This window comes from Stenella coeruleoalba (genome assembly GCF_951394435.1).
Source record: "Stenella coeruleoalba genome assembly, chromosome: 2".
Classification (NCBI taxonomy): Eukaryota; Metazoa; Chordata; class Mammalia; order Artiodactyla; family Delphinidae; genus Stenella; species Stenella coeruleoalba.
The window spans coordinates 125,937,278-125,955,748 of NC_137147.1; the positions used below are offsets into that span (position 1 = coordinate 125,937,278).

At 43.7% G+C, this 18,471-nt stretch overlaps 1 protein-coding gene across 4 annotated transcripts in view; it reads left to right on the forward strand.

The window, feature by feature from the left end:
- Positions 1–18,471, forward strand: part of GABRB3 (gamma-aminobutyric acid type A receptor subunit beta3) — a 233,138-nt gene that overhangs the window by 147,057 nt on the left and 67,610 nt on the right. For all 4 annotated transcript variants that reach the window (XM_079912257.1, XM_079912258.1, XM_079912259.1 and 1 more), the window contains one exon: positions 7,140–7,360. In XM_079912257.1, coding sequence (XP_079768383.1) covers positions 7,140–7,360 — 221 coding nt within the window. The remainder of the gene's footprint in view (positions 1–7,139; positions 7,361–18,471) is intronic.

Sequence of the window (18,471 nt, forward strand, 5' to 3'; positions counted from 1 at the left end):
GTCACGGCTACAGTCTGGTCATCACGCAGTTAGCTTGTTCCCTCTGGTGGCAGTTATAGTATCTGTACAACGACTCAGGAATGTGCATCAGAAACTGAAGGATTCTGTGACTCTATTGTCCTGATCATTAACTGCTTGAGCCTGCTCTTTTGTGACTCAGGGAGGCCTGAGAGATGTATGTTTTTCTACAAACAAAAGGCAGGGGTCGTGGAGGGGCCTTTGTTCTTGGTGTGAGGCGGGGTGGCCTGCAGGGTTCTGCTGGGTTCCAACCACATGAATTCAACAAATGGAAGCCTAGGTACCAGTGAAGTCTGTTGTGGGAGGGGAGATGGATGCAGTGTTGGATACTCATTTTTAGGCCATTAAAAGGAATGGATTAGGATTTTCTAAATAAATCTTGTTAACAGAAGTGCCAAGATTCCCTCAGCCTAATTTTAGTTGCAGAAATGCCTGCAAAGGAAGCCTCCACCATCCAGGGCTTATATAAGCTTCTCAAAATAATTTTCTGTCCTCCCTGACCTGAGAACAACTTACCTGTGAGTTTTTGTCTCGTAAACTTGCTGAACCAGAAGCAAATGCAGGTGTCCTGTGGCTTTCACAGCTGCAGTTAAATATTTAAATTTGGCTTGGAGATTGCATTTCTTTCTCAGGATTAGTAAATTTTTTCATTTCCTGTGCTGAGGAAATCTAGTCAATTACCTAATTGCAGAATAATGAGCAGTGTTTCCATTTTCCAATATGTATTCTTGTCATTTTAATGCGATAAATACCAATAAATTTCCGCAAGCAGGAAGAAACATTATTGTTTATCTCTTATTGAAATGTATTTGAGCTGCTTGAGTTATACACCTAAAGGTTTTATTTTGTTGTTATTTGTTGTTACCACTGCTGTTCGTATATTCTCAGGAGATTTTAAAAGGACAGTCACCTATGCATAAATGCTTGGCCCCTGAATACCTCATATTCAAGAATGCCTGTTCCCAGCCCCCTTAGACTTCCTGCCTGCCCCTCGTCTCTCCCTGCCCCATCCTCCGCTACCTCAGCCCACTGGCTCCCAACCACAGGAGACTATGGGCTGGGCTGGTGTCTTACCCAGAAACTGTGGCATCTGACTTTTGCATGAAATGGAATTTTGTAATCTGGCGTAAAACCTAGCAACCCTTGTGTCATGTTTTTTCAATGAGAAAATATGACACAAATTTTAAACAAATGACTTACAAGCTTATGGAACCCCACCTACTAGTATTTGCTGTCCCTTTGTGAAGGCAGTGTAAAGCCTTCAGGGACAGGCCTAACTGGACTTCAGGGTTTCATGCCGTTTGATTTAATACACACACGTAAACAGAGAGAGAGAGTGGAGAGGGCCCTGAGTTCATTTAGCTATCAAAGAATCAGAGAGCTTTCCCATCCCTAAGAGAAGCCCCAGGAATAAATGGCCCTTTAATTGAATGCTTTTGTTTGTGTGATTCTTTTTAAGAAAGATTCTTTGTTTTGAATACAATTCCTGAATATTTCTTCATGCTGATTCCAAGTTCATCCTAAGCCTTTTATAATACAGAGAGAGAGAAAGAGAGAGAGAGAGAAAGAGAGAGAGAGAGAGAGAGAGAGAGAGAGAGAGAGAGAGGTGTTCCAGGCATTTTATCTTACCTAATGATTTTGATGAACTATCTTAGTTCAAACCAATTCTAACTGAATAACTCACGATTATGCATTATACCCCAGAAAGTCCCAGTTCTCAGTGGCCTGGAGAATTCTGGATGAAGATACACTTGCATTTTCCCTCTCACTGCCTGACCTCTCTCCAGTGAATCCCATCTCCTAGGAAATCAACACTTTTACTCAGGGCCTCCCACTTACCGGTGCCAGCCCCATTCCATGGTTGGATCTGCACCTAAACTGGAAGCCAGGTGTTCTCAGGGTGCCCAGGGCTGTTCACACATCTGCTAACACAATGGGAGTGAGTCAGTATTCGTGCACACACAACCAGTATGTCAATTAATTAATTTATAGGAGGGTACTTTATAAATGCTTAAAGTACTACAAATCTCAACCCTTACCCAAAGCACGGTCTTCTAAAATCAAATGATATCAGATTATAACCAAAGGAGCTTTGTGAGCTAGATTCTGCAGCAGGTCTGAAGAATGTGGGGGTGGTGTGCAGAGTGGAGGTTATGGGGGTCCCACCTGCAAAAGAGGAGATTCTGCTTCTCTGGGACACAGGGCCCTGTTACTGCAGCCCCACTGGCAGCTGCTGTTTCTGTAAACCCTGATCTCTGGGCTGGTACCTGCTCTTTCTTCTGCCAACATGCTCTGTCTAGATGTGCTGATATGGCTGGGTGTGCCACAGCCAAGAATCAGTGCATGGAGACCACTGTCCCTTCTTTGTGTGTGCGAATCTAAGTAAGCCCCTGGCACCAGAGAGGGGCCTGCTGGTCCTCAGCACCCACTGCTCCCAATGCCCACTACCCCCTCCTGCCCGCTCCTCCCAGACTACCACTTCCCCCATGCCTCTCCTCCATACTCCCTGCTCCTCCCCACTGTCTCTCCTGGAGCTGCAGCCTCCCTGCAAAGGGTGGAGGTGGGGAAGGAGGGGACAAGCACGAGTTCCTCTCAACCTGGTGTCCCTTTCACCATGCCATGGACCTGTAGACTCCTCCCTGTACCCAGAGTAGAAAAGATGAAAGGGACACAGTAAGCTCAACAAAGGCCCAGGAATGGAGATGCTCGCCATTGCCATCAAACCAGTGCTGCCTGGTTCTAATCCCTATGACCCTTGGAGCCCCCGAAAGCCCTTTATTTAAGAAATGCCACTTCAAGGTCTCTGCCATGTCCCCTTTCTTCCTCTCGAGTCTCCCTCAGCTGCACCATGTTTGGGGGTGACACCCAAAGAAGACGGCAAGGAAGGCTCAAGATGGCCCTATGGGGCCACCCCCTTCTTTGCCTCTTCCTCCCCTTGTGCTATCCTGGGGCTCACTAGCGCTGGGTGGTGTGGTGGCTGATTCTGTGAGCAGCACTCCGTCTGTCTCATCTTGGTGTCTAGTGCCCCAGCACGAGCTCCAGCAGCACAGAGCCTTTGCCTGGCTGTTATTTGAGAGGCTCCACCCCTCACAGCCCTGTCTCATCTCTCTGCTGCTTTTCATACCAGCAGATATCCATGCAGATGGCACCTGAGTCCACTTCAGTGCTAAGGTCAAAGACCAAAAGCTTACTTCCCCACCTCTACCTTATGTTCCCTGAGGAGTCCAGGATTCCTGCTTTCCACCCCTAGTCCACTGCCATCTAGATCTCTGTGGATTCCTGGAACTTTTACAATCTCAAGGTATCTTCTTTTTCTGAGGACTGACTCAAATCCAACCCTGGCAGACTCTCCAATCCATACAGATTGCATCTTTTCATGGCTGTGTTCCTTGGTCCCCGCCACATCACTCCAAACCTGGAAACCTGCAATTTGTCTGGGATTCCTTGGAGGAAACAGACCTTCACAAGGCATCTGTCTACAGAGTAGCTGTGCTCAGTGTCTGCAAGGGTGAGGGGCTTTGGTGGTGCCATATTTCTCATTACTCCCCTTCAAAAATATGTTACTGTATGTGGCTGCATCCTCCACTCTCAGGGGCATCTTTGCAGACCTCGCCCACCAGGCTGGTTTATTTGGCTGCATAAAACCTCACCCTAGAGCTGTGAGGCTGAGACCTGCTCCCAGAGGGAGGTGGCCTCAACTTCAGACCCCACATCCCCGAGTTACTTGTGTTTAATGGGATGGGGGGTGGGGAGGCAAATTGTTTGAGCTCTCTAAATTTTTCTTTCTTCATTGCTTGGGGATGGTAATGAGAACAGCAGTAATCTCTGCCTTGTATTTAAATAAGATGATATAGCATGAGGCCTGGCACTTGCTGCCAGCCCACGTTAGCTGCTGCTGGTAGTGTGTGCGATGCTCCTCACTACCCCTCCCAGGAGTCAGCGCCATGGCCTCCCAGTCGCACAGTCTCCCATTAGCTGTCCCCCAACTGCACAAGAGAGCAGAGGGGGCTTGTTCCTGTAGAGTCACCTTTCCTTCATCTGCCTCTTTTTTCTCTGCAGGAGAATGAAGTGGGATACTGACTAGTGTACCACTGATTTCATGATGCCCTTGCTTTCCAAGGCATAGCCCATGCAGCAGATTTGGGTTTAAGTACTACTACTTTTTCTCCCTCTGTTACCTAAGCTCTCCCCTACTGCAGTCCACTCAAATCACTCAGCAAACCCCCAAGACCAAAACTGAGAGTTGCTGCTGATACTGTAGAGAGCAGCAGAATCCAAAATTAGACCCTGATCCTGAGCTTGCAGACTGTGAATGACAGCTGGGTTCCCAGGGCCAACTGACACATGGCAGTGCCTCCACCCTCATGGCAGCCCATGTGAATGCCAGCTGGAAGGGAGATGGGAGAGCAGTGCTAGACTTCACAACTCAGGCGTAGGATGAGAGCTTAGAAACCAGGAGAGAAAGATGAAACTCTTCTATTTCAATAAGAATGCAATTTGGAGGGTTATATTTAAATTGAAAATCCTTTAGCTGCTCCTGCTAATTTATCTCCGTCTTGTTATGCCACCAAAACTTTGCATGTTTCAGTTAAAATGCATCACCTACATTAACTTAATGGTAATGCGGGGGCATGATTGCGAACTTTACAGGCGATTTGCATCCCAAGGGTCTACATCAAGCCTACTATCTGTGACTTCCTAACCAGCACTCCTTTTCTCTGTCCTCCCACATCACCTATCAACAAGCTCTCTCACTCACTGAGGACTTTGCTCATCATCTGTCTTACCCATTGAACTCACCATTGCAAAACTGATCTTCCTCACCTACAGCTTTGTGCTTAAAACATAGTCTTATTACTATTCAGGTATGGCAAGGCCAACAGGTCAGGAGACAGCTATCATTGAAAAGAGAGTTTGTCACCCACAGACCCCAAGAGAAGGGGGCATGCCATGCCATGGTGGAGGGGATGCCTGGGGAAGCACCAGGGCAGGCCACAGAGAGTGAGCCTTTATTGTAGCTTCCAGGGAAAGAATGGGCATGGCCAGGCTGGGTAAGCAGGCTTAGGATTGGCTAGTTTGAATAATTAAAGTAGGCCCTGGGACCTAGTCTATCCTTAGTTGCCTGGTACCTGAACGTGGAATGAAGTACTGGCCTGGAGTGTGAGAACCTAATAAAGAAGGCAGTTCGAGGTATGAGCTCTGGGGTGGTTGGTTTGCATATGAAAAGTACAATCCAGCACTTGGCAGAGTTGTTTGATCTCTCTAGGAACTAGAGGGAGAGAAGACAGTCCCTCCAGGGCCCAGAGATTAAAGCATGAGAAATCAGAAAATAAATGCCATGTTCAATACACACGGTTTTGTCACTTGCTACTTGGAAACCTTCAGTGTTCATTGGCTTTGGAGCTGGTGTTTGAGTGTTTCCACTTTATGGTCACTGCCACAGGGTCCTGCCTTGCCCACAACTCTTTACTTTCCTCCTCTTGCACACCAAGTTCCAGCAAAACTGCACTCCTTGGGGTTTCTTGTCAATTCAGTAAAAACAAAGGTCTTGGTATGACTTTTCATGCCCCTACCTCGTGTCTAGCTGACCAAGGCCTATCTTCAATACCACCTGCTTTGTGAGAATCTTTAATTGGTGGTGGGGTTTCTTTGTGTGTAGGGGGTTTCACACAGTTAATACCAGGCATAGAGCTCTGCCGTGTAGGTGACTAGGAAAAAATTCCCGTTTCTTCTCATCCACTGAAATGCTGCCTCTCCTTCAAGTTGTAGATAAAATGTCAATAGACTCCCCAGGCCATTTGCATATTTTGCTTCCCTCTCTCTCTGATTTTTTATGGGCCCTATAGCTTAAAACTTCTTTTGTTCGTAGTTGTTTAGTACGTATTGGTTTTGTCACTTCCTTGTCTGTGACAGCACCTGGAGAGGAGCACAAGTGTACGTTGTCATTTTGGAGGCTCCTGTGCCCCAGCACTCTTGCAATCAGTAACAGATGGGTGTTATTGGGTTAGCAAGCTCTGAGAACCGCCCTGTGAGGCAGCAAGAAGAGTCTGCCTGTCTGGGATGGATTCTTTAGCTGATTTGTCATCCCGCCTCTCACTGCCTGCAAAGCAAGGGTGTTGCAGACATGCTCTGCCGGTGCGTGAGCCTAGGCGCTCCTGCCTGTAACAACAGTGATTTCTCCTTCCCTGGTTGGAGAGTTTACCGCCTCACCTTTGGATTTTCAGCTTGTATCCTTCCACGACAGGGTTTAGGATGTCCAGTGACTATGACCAGATATTTAGACCTGATCGTTCTAGACTTGAACAGTGATTGCCAAAAAGAATAGAAATTTAAAAATAGAATTTCCATGCTCAGCCTCTGATTTGTCTTTTTTCCCACTTTCTTACTGCACTAACTTCTCTGCAAAACAAAAACATGGGGTCATCGGCCTACTTTGCTTCTTACTTTGTTGGCAAGCCTGTGGGGCTGCACTGCCCCTGGCTCCCTCTTCCCACATCGGTTTTAGTCCCATTTTCTCTAGATGTCATCCTCTAGAGGTGATGACATGTCCCAGTTAGTGTAGAAATGGCTGTGTAGTGTAGAATGGCAACCTAGAAGGAAAGGAAAATGTGATGCATGAGGTGTAGAGACCCTCCCACAGGTCATGGTGTCTCCAACCGGTGTTTCTATTCCAGAGGTTTTCTATTTACAGCTGTGTGGAGGGCAGAAGGAGAGGAGGAGTCTGACTGCAGAGAATTCGTAGCCAGGCCTGGCCTGTCATGGGCGGCTCAGGCCTAGGTTTGCCTGGTGAGAGGAGGAGGACCTAGGCCAGCGCACGGGTTCCCTGCCAGCACCCTGATTTTATGATGACTTTTTTGGGGGCCTTTATTTCTAGGTTATCACTTAAATGCCAATTTGTATAGTTTGCTTCTTACCTAAATAAAACAGAGAACTTATAGACATGATGTACACCTATTAAAACTGGTATTTGTGTTTACAAGAAAGCAACCACTGCTTCCTAACTCTATCTGAAAATAACATCCATTTCTCCTGGATTCCAACCTGAATTGGGCCAGTTGTGGAGGAAACAGGCCTCTGGCTGAGCACAAACTCATTTTTTTCTTTTCTTTTTTATTCCCCAGGATTACACCTTGACCATGTATTTTCAACAATACTGGAGAGATAAAAGGCTCGCCTATTCTGGGATCCCTCTCAACCTCACGCTGGACAATCGAGTGGCTGACCAGCTCTGGGTGCCTGACACATATTTCTTAAATGACAAAAAGTCATTTGTGCATGGAGTGACAGTGAAGAACCGCATGATCCGCCTCCACCCCGACGGGACGGTGCTCTACGGGCTCAGGTCTGTCTGCCCTATGGGCTGGGCTCATGGTTGCATGGTGCACTGGCCTTGAGTTTTCACTGGAGGTGATTACAGTAAGTGAGGCCATGTCCTCAGATTAAGTTAAGAGACACCCATGAAACACTTGGAGCTCTGCAGAAAAAAAATCTTATAAATCTAAGATTTGGGGCATTACTGTTACTATAAATAGACATCAAACAAGTGAAAAACAGCCTCCTCGGATTGAGTTGATATAATTGGGTTGCCGTATCTAAGAACACAGATTCTCTTGGGGTGGATTTCCCATATCATAGTCACAAAGGCCTGTAATTAATATCATCCTGGTACTTAAGAGGCTTTCAGTGAAGTTTCCCAAAGCCATTTGCAGAGTTGAAAAAATGTCTAATTATGCTGACATACAGTATAGTTTCCATGGAGCTTTATGAGGTGGTGCCACCAATATTTATGGGAATGAGTAAATGTGAGGCTTCCTGGTGAGAATCATCTCTCACCAGGTCTTATAATGAAGGCACACAAATTGGGAAACCAGACTGCTGTCTGGAACCCTAAGGAGGCCCTGGGCTTCCCTGGTTACACTGGAAACCACTAGGCCTTCCCGTGATGCTCCACCACTGCTGGTGGTTAGTGATTTTGACTTTCACTGAACAGCAGCCTTAGCAATCTTTGTCTCTTGTGTTGAGTCAGCACTGGTTTTTGTTTTGTTTAGTTTTAGAGTAAGTATGTCTGTGTCTTTCTTGATCTCCTGGACTGAGAGTGCCCAGAGGCCTTCCAGGAGGGACTCACAATCTGGAGTGGGGCACAGGTGGATATCTTGGAGAAAAGGTTTATCTCAAAATGTTGTGAATCTTTAACTGAGACTCCAACAGTTCTAAAGAGTAATCATAACAATGTAAGCTTAAATACACACCACTGTGACTTTTAGTGCTTCAGGGAGAGTAAAAGGAATTATTTAACATTGCCTTAAGTGGAAAATGTTAAGTGACTTCCTCAAAACAGCAGCATATAGAATGAGAGTTGGAATTTTAGCAAAAATCAGACTTTTTGAACTGTAAGAGAAAAAAAGTGGCACGTGTCAACTAAGCCATGGTGTTACTCCAAAAAACATCTAGATGATGTTTCCTTGGGATGTTTTCAGCATTTTGTATTTTTGCCTGGAAGTGAGAGATGTGGTTGAAAAGTTCTGGAGTCCTGAGAAGTACAAAAATCGGTTGTTCAAAAGATTATCCAGAGACCATGTGAGCATAAAATGAGAAGTCATGTCCTTCATTTACCTACCCACCCCAAAAAAAGTGAATAGAAATGTGTGTATGTTTGTGTGTGTGTGTGCATGTGCATAGTGGGGGTGAAGCAAAAGGAAGAAATTAGCAGTAAAAACTAGGCTAGGCCTTCTTGGCTTTTTAAACAAAACTTGCTATTTGGGTTCTTCCCTTTTTATCTTTGCATTATTTATTTTCTCACCAGAGTTAAAGTATGTTAGTTTGTCTAAGACAAAGAGCTTTCATTCTGTTAGGATAGCATCTGAATCCGCTTGGGCCACTGTAGCAAAAACCCACAGCAGACACTTATTTCTCACACTCTGGAAGCTGGGAGTCCAAGAGCAAGGTGCCGGCAGACTTACTGTCCAGGGAGGGTCTGCGCCCTTATTCATGGCAGGTGCCTTCTCACTGTGTCTTCACATGGTGGAAGCTGTGTGGTGTCTCTTTTACTAGAACACTAATTAATCCCATTCATGGGGTTCCACCCTCATGAGCTAAGCCCTCACCTCCCAATACCACCACATTTGGGTTCAAATATTCAAATATGAATTTGGGGAAGGACTTAAACATTTGGACCATAGCAGACAAAATATACAATATGAATGAAAGAACTGAAATAAATTACCAAACTCCACTTGAAAGTGTTGGATTTCATACCATAAAACAGGCAAGAATAAGAGAAACCAAGAGATTAAAACTGTATCTTTATAACTTAGCTACTCTGACTGTAAATCTTAATATAAAGTTAAATAAGGGGCTTCCCTGGTGGCGCAGTGGTTGAGAGTCCGCTTGCCCACGCAGGGGACACGGGTTCATGTCCCGGTCCGGGAGGATCCCACATGCCGCGGAGCGGCTGGGCCCGTGAGCCTGCGCATCCAGAGCCTGTGTTCCGCAATGGGAGAGGCCACAACAGTGAGAGGCCCACGTACCGCCAAAAAAAAAAAAAAAAAGAAGTTAAATAATAATGTAATAATAAGCTATGGGATACTTTTAATAATAAACTTTGTACAATAATCTAAAAAAGAATCTCTCATGAAATTTACATTCATTATACATGTCAACCTCTAAATCAGTAAGTGAATTTCTAAATCAGTAGCTGTTTTTATCCAAATGTAGTCTCAATATACCCCTTAGATCTTTATTTAGAACCTCATTTTTTTTCTTTTTTTTTTGGCTGCATGGGGTCTTAGTTGTGGCATGCAGGATCTTGCATTGTGCACGGGCTTCTGTCTAGTTGTGGTGTGCGGGTTTTCACTCTCTAGTTGTGACATGAGAGCTCCAGAGCATGTGGGCTCTGTAGTTGTGGTGTGCAGCCTCCAGAGCGCATGGGCTCTGTAGTTTGTGGCATGCGGGTTCTCGAGTTGAGGCACTCAGGTTCAGTAGTTGTAGTATGCGAGCTTAATTGCCCCACAGTGTGTGGGATCTCAGTTCCCTGACCAGGGATCGTACCCATGTCCTCTGCATTGGAAGGCGGATTCTTTACCACTGGACCACCAGGGAAGTCCCAAGAGCCTCATATTTTTTAAACAATTCTTCCATCTGGACCTGGACAAGCTGTCAGAAAGGAAATCTAAAAAACAGACCATATTCCACATGTGCTTATCAGCTACACTGTGCCATCTGAATTTCTTTTGAAATTGGCTATTCTAGAAATTTCTGCCTTCAGATTTAAAAAAAAAACACATATAACTATAGAGATTAATTTGAATTTGAAGTAATTTGAATTTTTGGACAAAAAGCACATTAGTGCTTCAAAATACTGGTAATTTTATTAAATTCATATAAATACATATTCTGTGTCATTCTGTGTGAACTGAAGTACCATTTATATATATTCCACAAGATACACACATGCACACTATATGTATTGTGTTTTTTGATAACAAAGTATGAGTGCCACCCTCCACCCTCCCCTTGGCCCCAAACCCTACCTTCCCTCTGCTCTTGTTTTACTGTTGTACTTGCTGGATCATGTTGGTGATAGGGCAAGACAAGGATGGCCAGTGTTAGTAACCTCAGTGATACATTGTATCCTTTTGGTAAATAGGTACCAGGGCCTGGGCCTGGAGGGGGTCTGGTGTAGGTGAGAGCTTGAGTGTGTTAAACTCCCCAAGGACGTTCATGGAGCACTGGGGTCGTTGTCAGTCTCCTGCTTGTAAGGTATTGCTCATGATGGCTAAACCCAACAGAGATTACTTTCCTACTGGCTGTATCCTTAAGATGCTAGTTGACCTGGCTGTGTCCTTGGGACCTTATGGTCGAATTCTTCTCACCACTAGAGACTAGGATTGGCCTTCACCCCAAGTATCCTGCAGTCGTCCACACTGGTACGTCAGTCACCATTTAGCTCTTCTGGGCTCCTTTGTCCAGGCATGTCCAGCCATCTCAGTACAGGATCAATGGTGGCTTTTGCTTTATCAAGAGTAGATGAGGATCTCTGGCTGGGGATGAGCTCTCCATGATGCAGGTTTGTACATCATCTCAGACTTATTCTGGGAAATCATTAATCCATTAATCTGATGACTCTGCAGAAGTGGTTGATGGCTGCTCACAAAGATGCTGGAGAGGGATCATGTTCACGTAGTGATAAAAGGTAGTTTTAAATCATGAACTCTTTTTTCAATGATTCTTACAGCCCCTGAGTATGAAACTTGGGCTAACACTAGCTTGATGTTACCTGCTTGGGCTCGGCTGAATGAGACAGTGAACCAAGCTTCTTGTACAGGTCCAAGTCACTGTGTGGTGTAAGAAAATCCTCTTGATAGGGCATATACACCATCTTGAAATAAAACTTGGGCTCTTTGAAAATTTCCTTTGGGCAGCCAAATCTTTTCAGGAACTAGGGAGATCTTGGCTGCCTAAGAGGCTCACAAGTCTTGGTCCTGTTCCCATGACAGCTTTTCTGTTTCCTTTGGTGCCAGGCTGAAATTTTGTGCTGTCTGTCCCTATTCTGTCTTCCCATCTTTCTTTTTCAAGTCAGCCAGTCACCTGATATCATTGACTATCTTACCTGCACCACTAAGGATACTTTGTAATGTGATCTTCAGGCCATGAATTTTGTGTCTTCGGACCTTTTTTCTGATGCTAGGAATTGGTAATGGGTTCACAAAATAGTATTTGATTTGCTCCATAAAGAACTTGGATGTCTGAGGTTGAGTCATCTTCATCAAAACAACGTGCCTGAGAAGCTTACTGCAAAATTTGTTGGAAAATATCTTGTAAAATTCCCACTTGCTGTCAAAAATGGCTTGAAATTGTTAAAGTTGCCATTCCCATACTTAAACGGTTGATGCAATATTAAAATGAACCTAGAACTTCATTCAGAAGATTCAAATTAAGTCATCTAATTGGTCTGGCTGCCATCTTTTTCCAAAACTGTATTTTTATGTTGGTTCTGGCCAAACACCTTTTTCCCCCAGAAAAGATGTAAGCTCACAGAATTAATAAGGCCCACATGATTTGAGTGCAGGTATGTTTAACTCCCAAACTCTTGTTTTGTCACTGCCTCCCAATTACTTTTATGTAAGTAAAAAACATATTGATAAATTGCTTTCCAAAAGGATTATGCCAATGTTTACTCCCACAGCAATATATTACATATTAGCTTCAGGGTTGTGAAACCTGCTTTGGGCTTCATCATTTTTTAGGCTACTGTAAATAACCTATTTACTTCATCCCTTGAGGCTGGAGAAAATCACCTGTCTCACTTTAAATTCAGACTCACAAAATCCTCTATTCTCCCCAGTCACATTCATTCTTCCCATACTTTTAAGAGCTCTTTCACACCTTCACTTCAGGCATCTCTCTTCACTGTCATTTGATGATATTACCTTAAACTTTAATTGAAAACACAGTAACTTCTTCATTTTGCTATTTACAAAGAGCCCATTCCACATACCTGCTACTCATACTTTGCCTTTTCTCTCAAAGTGGAAAGTGGGTCCCTGAGCATTTCAAGAGTCAGCTTCCCTTCCTCTCTCTACTTGAGGATTTGGCTCCTGAAATTCTAACCCCTCTCTGTTTACCACTGTTCTCCTCTCTCACCATGCTTCTGGTATGCATACCTTCCTTCTGCTCTTCAGAAATAGTCAAGGATTTTTCTGTTTTAGAGCCTTTGCACATGCTCTTTGCTGGATGCAATACTTTGTTTCTAGATATTCATGTTTTTAGCATCACAGTGTAATTATGTAATTGAAGACAGTTCACCTGGTCCTGCTCTGATCACCTATTCCCTTTTTATTATACCTTCTTGTTTTATTTTTGTCATAGCACTTATCCAGATCTGACATGATCTTGTCATTTTATTGCATTTCTTAATTTACTGACTCTGTTCCCATCCATGATGGTGGGGAGGCCACCATCAGAATATAAATTCTCTGAGAAAAGAACCTGTTTCTTGTTTATTATTACCTCCCCCAAATCTAGAGTAGTGCTGGGTAGAAAACAAGGAAAAAGTATTGTATCAGGATTAAGTTTAAATTCCAATTCTTATTTCTATAGTGCTTTATTTTCCATTTGGATTCTTAATCCATCAGAATTTATCTTGGTGTACAATGTAAGGTAGCTGTCCAGTGTTTTTCTTGTCAGATGGTTAGCTGTTTATTCCAATACATAAGTTTATTCTTCCATATGAGCTTTAGAAACATTTGTTTTATCAAATTCCTAAAAATATAATGTAAGATGTTGGTTGGAGTTTTGCTCAAAAATATGACTTAAGAGAAGAACAAATGCTATATGATATTCAGTCTTTCCTACATAACCGTGACACATCTGCATTCATGCATGCCTTCAGTCATGGCTTTTAGTAAAGTTTTGTCATTTTCTTCATAGACAACCACTCATTTCTTGATAAGGTTATTCCTGTCTTTTATAAGTGTGGTACCATTAGGAATGGGATATTTTTACATTATCTTTCTAGCTCTCATTGATACGTGGGGAAGCTATTGATCTATTTGTTTATGGCTGTCTTTGCTTATGAATTTGTCCACTATCATATCCAGCCAGGCTATTCTCTTACTATGTCTAATAATTTAGTTAATACTCTTGAGGATTTTAGTCTTACAATTGTATTGCTTATAATGATGATTTTTTAATCTTCATTTTTATTGGTTTTATTCATATTTCTTTTTTCTGTTTTATTGCAACGGTTTCAACTTACAGGAAATGAAAAACAGTAGGGGTAACAGTGTACAGCATCCCCTAGTTCTTCATTATAGTAAGAGTGCTTCTTGTGCCCCACCATGAAGGATGATTTGCACTCTTAGTTTAATGTAGTTGTGACTCATTCTTTTACTTCCTTTAAATATATACATACATACATACTCTCATTTTCTGGGAACTGTGTCATGAGTTGAGTAACAGATATCACCAATTTATGGAGTTTATATTCAGGAACTAATTATAAATCAGATGACTGACCCTAGATGGCTTTTTTTACATATCAGAAATAGAAATAGATTTTGTTGATTCAACCTCTCTTTATACATTCGTTTTCCTTTTTTAACCTGTAACTATGATGTATTAATTTCCTACTGTAATCTATCCTTGAATTCCTGAGATAAATCCTATTGTATCATGGTGGGCAATACTCTTAAGAAATTATTAAGTTTGTTTTGCTCATAGTTAATTTATAATTGTTCTTTTAAAAATCTGTCGACAACCAGTTTATTGGTAATCAACATACCTTGTGATCTAGTCAATGCAATCTTATTTGTCCCCCACTATCCCCCTAAACACTATTAAGTGAGATATGAAATTTCTTTGCCTTGGGTAAAAATTTGGGCAGATTGCATGGTTTTCTGCCAGTGTTTTAATAGTAGTCTTTTTCCATTTTTATGTTACACAGGAATTCTCAGTTCAATGTCTAATATTAAATGCAGATACAGAATTAATATTTTCCCTTCCACAGGCCAGCCCTATTTCAGGCTGGAAGCTCATCATGGCAAAGGAAGTGTAGTTGACTTCTCAACTTCTATGCTTCTGCTTCTCCTCTATCCCCTCCCAATCCATCTTGATGGCCTACATATGACCTCCTCTGGTTTTGAAGGTTTATTTTGGGGGGTGGAGGGAAAATAAGTAAGAAAGGTGTTACTTGAACTGTACCATTTCCTGGTGGCTTCATGCTCTCTGGACCTCAAAGACATGCAGAATTAGCTCTTCTCAGAGCTTCCACCATCAGGCAGCTGTCTCCAGGTGGCCCCTTGACCAGCACTGGGGGTGGGAAGAGTGGGAGAGTAGGATATGTTTCTCCATGGAGTCCCTCGGAACAATTTCCTTAGCTCTAGGACTCCGTCCTTCATGGACACATTCCATCTCTCCACCCATCCATGCAGCCCTAGTATAGAGGATCCAAGAAATCTGCAGGTCCTCCATTTTCCCATGGAGCCCGTGTGTGATCCACAGGAAATCTGCCTGCATTCCTAGTCTAACATCCAAGTCCTATTCAGTCTCCACTATGCTGCCACCTGTACACCAGGTGTGAAGCATCCACCAGTCCTCCTAGAGACCCAGCTGAAAGATGTTAATCTCCCTTAGTGATGGCTAGAAACTCTATTAAGAACTCTATCCTGAAGTTAGTTCCCTCTCTCTCATTACTCTGACTTGAATTAACATTCACAACTTGGCTGAAGATTCCAAGAACCATGAACCAATTCAATGAAATTCACTAGTAAATTATCCAATGGTGAGGTGGTAATGTAGGGCTCTTTTACACAATTGTGGTATATATCATATAGATTCTATTAAATATATTAATAGATTATATCTATCTTTAAATCTCTTTGTGTTTTGACATAATATGAATCAAGAAGATTTCTCTTGATCTTTTTTGTGTGTTTTTGTATATTCTGTAATAGATTATATCATATGGTAAATATCTGTTTCTAGAATGAGTTGATATTCCTGTAAGTATTTTAAAAATTTACCTATAGACATATACAGTTGACCCTTGAACAATGTGGGGGGTTAGGGGCACTGACCTTCCACAAGTCAAAAATCCACATATACCTTTACAGTTGTCCCTCCGTATCCTTGGTTCAGCATATGTGAATTTAACCAGCTGTGGATCGTGCAGTACTACAGTATGTATTTATTGAAAAAAATCCACATGTAAGTGGACCTGTATGTTGCAAACTCATATTGTTCAAGGGTCAACTGTACTATACATAAAATGTTTTTTATAGATGCATGGGACTTTGAATAGGCTCTTGAATGACATTTTCCACTCTGGCACACATGGCTTTAATTTTTGCTATACTTAAGGTCTCTCTAGATTTTCTTCTTATATCAATCTTGAAAATTCATGTTTTTCTTTAAAACATCCTTTTTATCTAGACATTCTAATTCATTAGCATGCATGTATGCATTGCCTTCTAGAATGCATTGTTACATTCCCTTCTTCATTTATAATTCTGTTCAGTAGCATCAAGAAATACTTATCTATTATATATATATATATTTTTTAAAGAGCTAGGCTTTAATTTTGTATCATAATTCTGTTCATTAATTTCTGCCTTATCTTTATAAACATCCTCCTCTTGCTTTTAAAGCTCTCTGTTGGGGAGTGATGTCAGCAAAATGGCAGACTGAGAAGCTCCAAGCTCTTATTTCTCCACAGAAACATCAAAAAACAAGCAGAAGTTGTCTGAACCAAATATTCCAAGGCTTATAGCAACCAACCAAATGCCAAATAAAGAAAAATCTAAATTTGAAACAGTAGGAAAATTTTGTGGCATTTTCCCCTGCCATTTCCCCACCCCCTCCCTGGTGCAGGGGCAGTTTTGATCTTGAGCAAGTGGCAGCTCAGTTACCGGTTCTCTGGCACTGGAGGAAGCAGAACAGACCTTATTTATGAAGCATTATATACATTTGTTCTAAACTGTCTAGAGAATACCTGAAGGACTGAAGCAAGATGCTCATCTCTATTTTGCATAACTCAGAAAGCAGACAGGAAAAGAGACAGGTACTACTCATAAAGACTTCAACATGTCTACAGACCCACAGATATCTAAGGCAAGAGATTCTGAGTGGAAATATACAATAGACCATCTGAGGCCCAAAGGAGAAGCTAGGATGAGACTCTTTGGAAAATTAGGTCATTCAAAAAGCAGCCATGCAGAGTCAGGATCAAAATGGCCAAGGAGTAGGAAGCAGAATTCACCTCCCTCCACAGAAACATTGCAAATACATCTACAAGTGGAACGATTCACACAGAACAGCTACTGAGGGCCAACAGAAGACCTCAGACATCCAAAATGACACAAAAACCTCCATGTAACTGGGTAAGACAAAAGGAAAAAGAAAAAGAAGGAATCATGATGGGGCCTGCACCCTGGGGAGGGAGCTGTGAAGGAGGAAAGGTTGCTGCACCTTGGGAAGGCTCCTAACCAGTGGGGAAATTAGACTGGAAAGGGGGAGTTTCAGAGCCTAAGAGGGGGAGAGCAGCAACTGGTTTGTGAAAGGCAAAACAGAGAGTAAACTGCACAGAGGGTCAGCACTGCCACTCTGCACTCTCCAACCTGAGATACTCCTCTGTCAGAGGTTGGGCATTGAGTGATCAAGCTCAGACTCCTAAGCTCAGTCCCAGAGAGAGGACCAGGGTTAGGTGCAGAAACAGCCTGAAGAGGTTGGGCCACGGCAACTGAGGGTGTACTAGGAAGAAGGCTGGGGCTGCCAGAGAGGCAAGGAACCATTGTTGGGAGGCACACAAGAAGAAGGGAAGGCCCACCATAAGAACTTCTTTCCCTATGAGCACTCCCAGGCAACAGGAAACCGCCTACAGGAGCTCCAGAGGCAGACACAAGTCGCTGCTGCCATCTTGGGCTACAGAGGTGGGCACTGGCTGACTCTTCCAGGCCTGCAGGCAGATGCCAGGCCCTGCCCCTGCTGACCTGGAAGGGCACCTACAGCTCCCGACACTAGTAATTCTGCCAGCGGGTCACAGGACCCACCCCTGCTGACCGGGTTGTGCACAGACAGCTTCTCCCACTAAGGAATACTGCCAGTGAGTCTCAGGACCTGCCCCTGCTGACCCGGAAGAGCGCAGACAGGTCTAGCCACTAGGAATTCTGCCAGCAAGCCCCAGGACCTGCCCACACTGTCCTGGGAGGGCATGAATAGCTTCCACAACTAGGAAATCGATCAGTGGGTGCCAGGACCTGCCCCGTTGTGCTGGGAGTGCACAGAAACCTCTCACTACTAGGAAATCTGCCAGTGGATGCAGGGACCCACCCCGCTGTCCTATGAGGGTGCAGATAGCTCTCCCCACTAGTAAATCTGCCCAGAAGAGGGACAGAAACCACAGCTGAGCCCCAGGGGCTGTGTAACTAATGAAGAAGAGCTGAAATCTCTCCTCTCAGCTGTGAACTGTGGACGTACTCTTCCACTGACATCTTCCTAAATTCAGTGCCTGCAAAACATCCAAAGGACAACAAATGCTCTTACAGCTGGGACGGGTCCTGATTTAGCAGCTGTGGGCTCTGTGGGCATGTACACATGGCAGTTGGGCCAGAGCAGAGTCTGAGCTGCCTCCATTGTTCCCACAGAGGGTCCAGGTGCATGATTACTGCAGGCCTGGGACCTGACCTCAGTGGACCTGTGCTGGTGGCCAGGTGAAGACAATTCCTGAGAGTCACCAGGGCCAATTGCTGGCATACCCACAGTTAAGGTGGGACCAAGAGCAGTGCCAGCAACAGTATACTTTGTGAGCCCACATAACGAGCAAAAGGGGACACAACAGAGCACATTCACAGGTGAACAGCTCCAGAGGAGGAACACACAGTAGATTCTCTCCCAGTGGGAGTGCTCCAATCCTGCCTACCTCACACTGCACATCAGAATCAAAGCTAAGAAACAGAT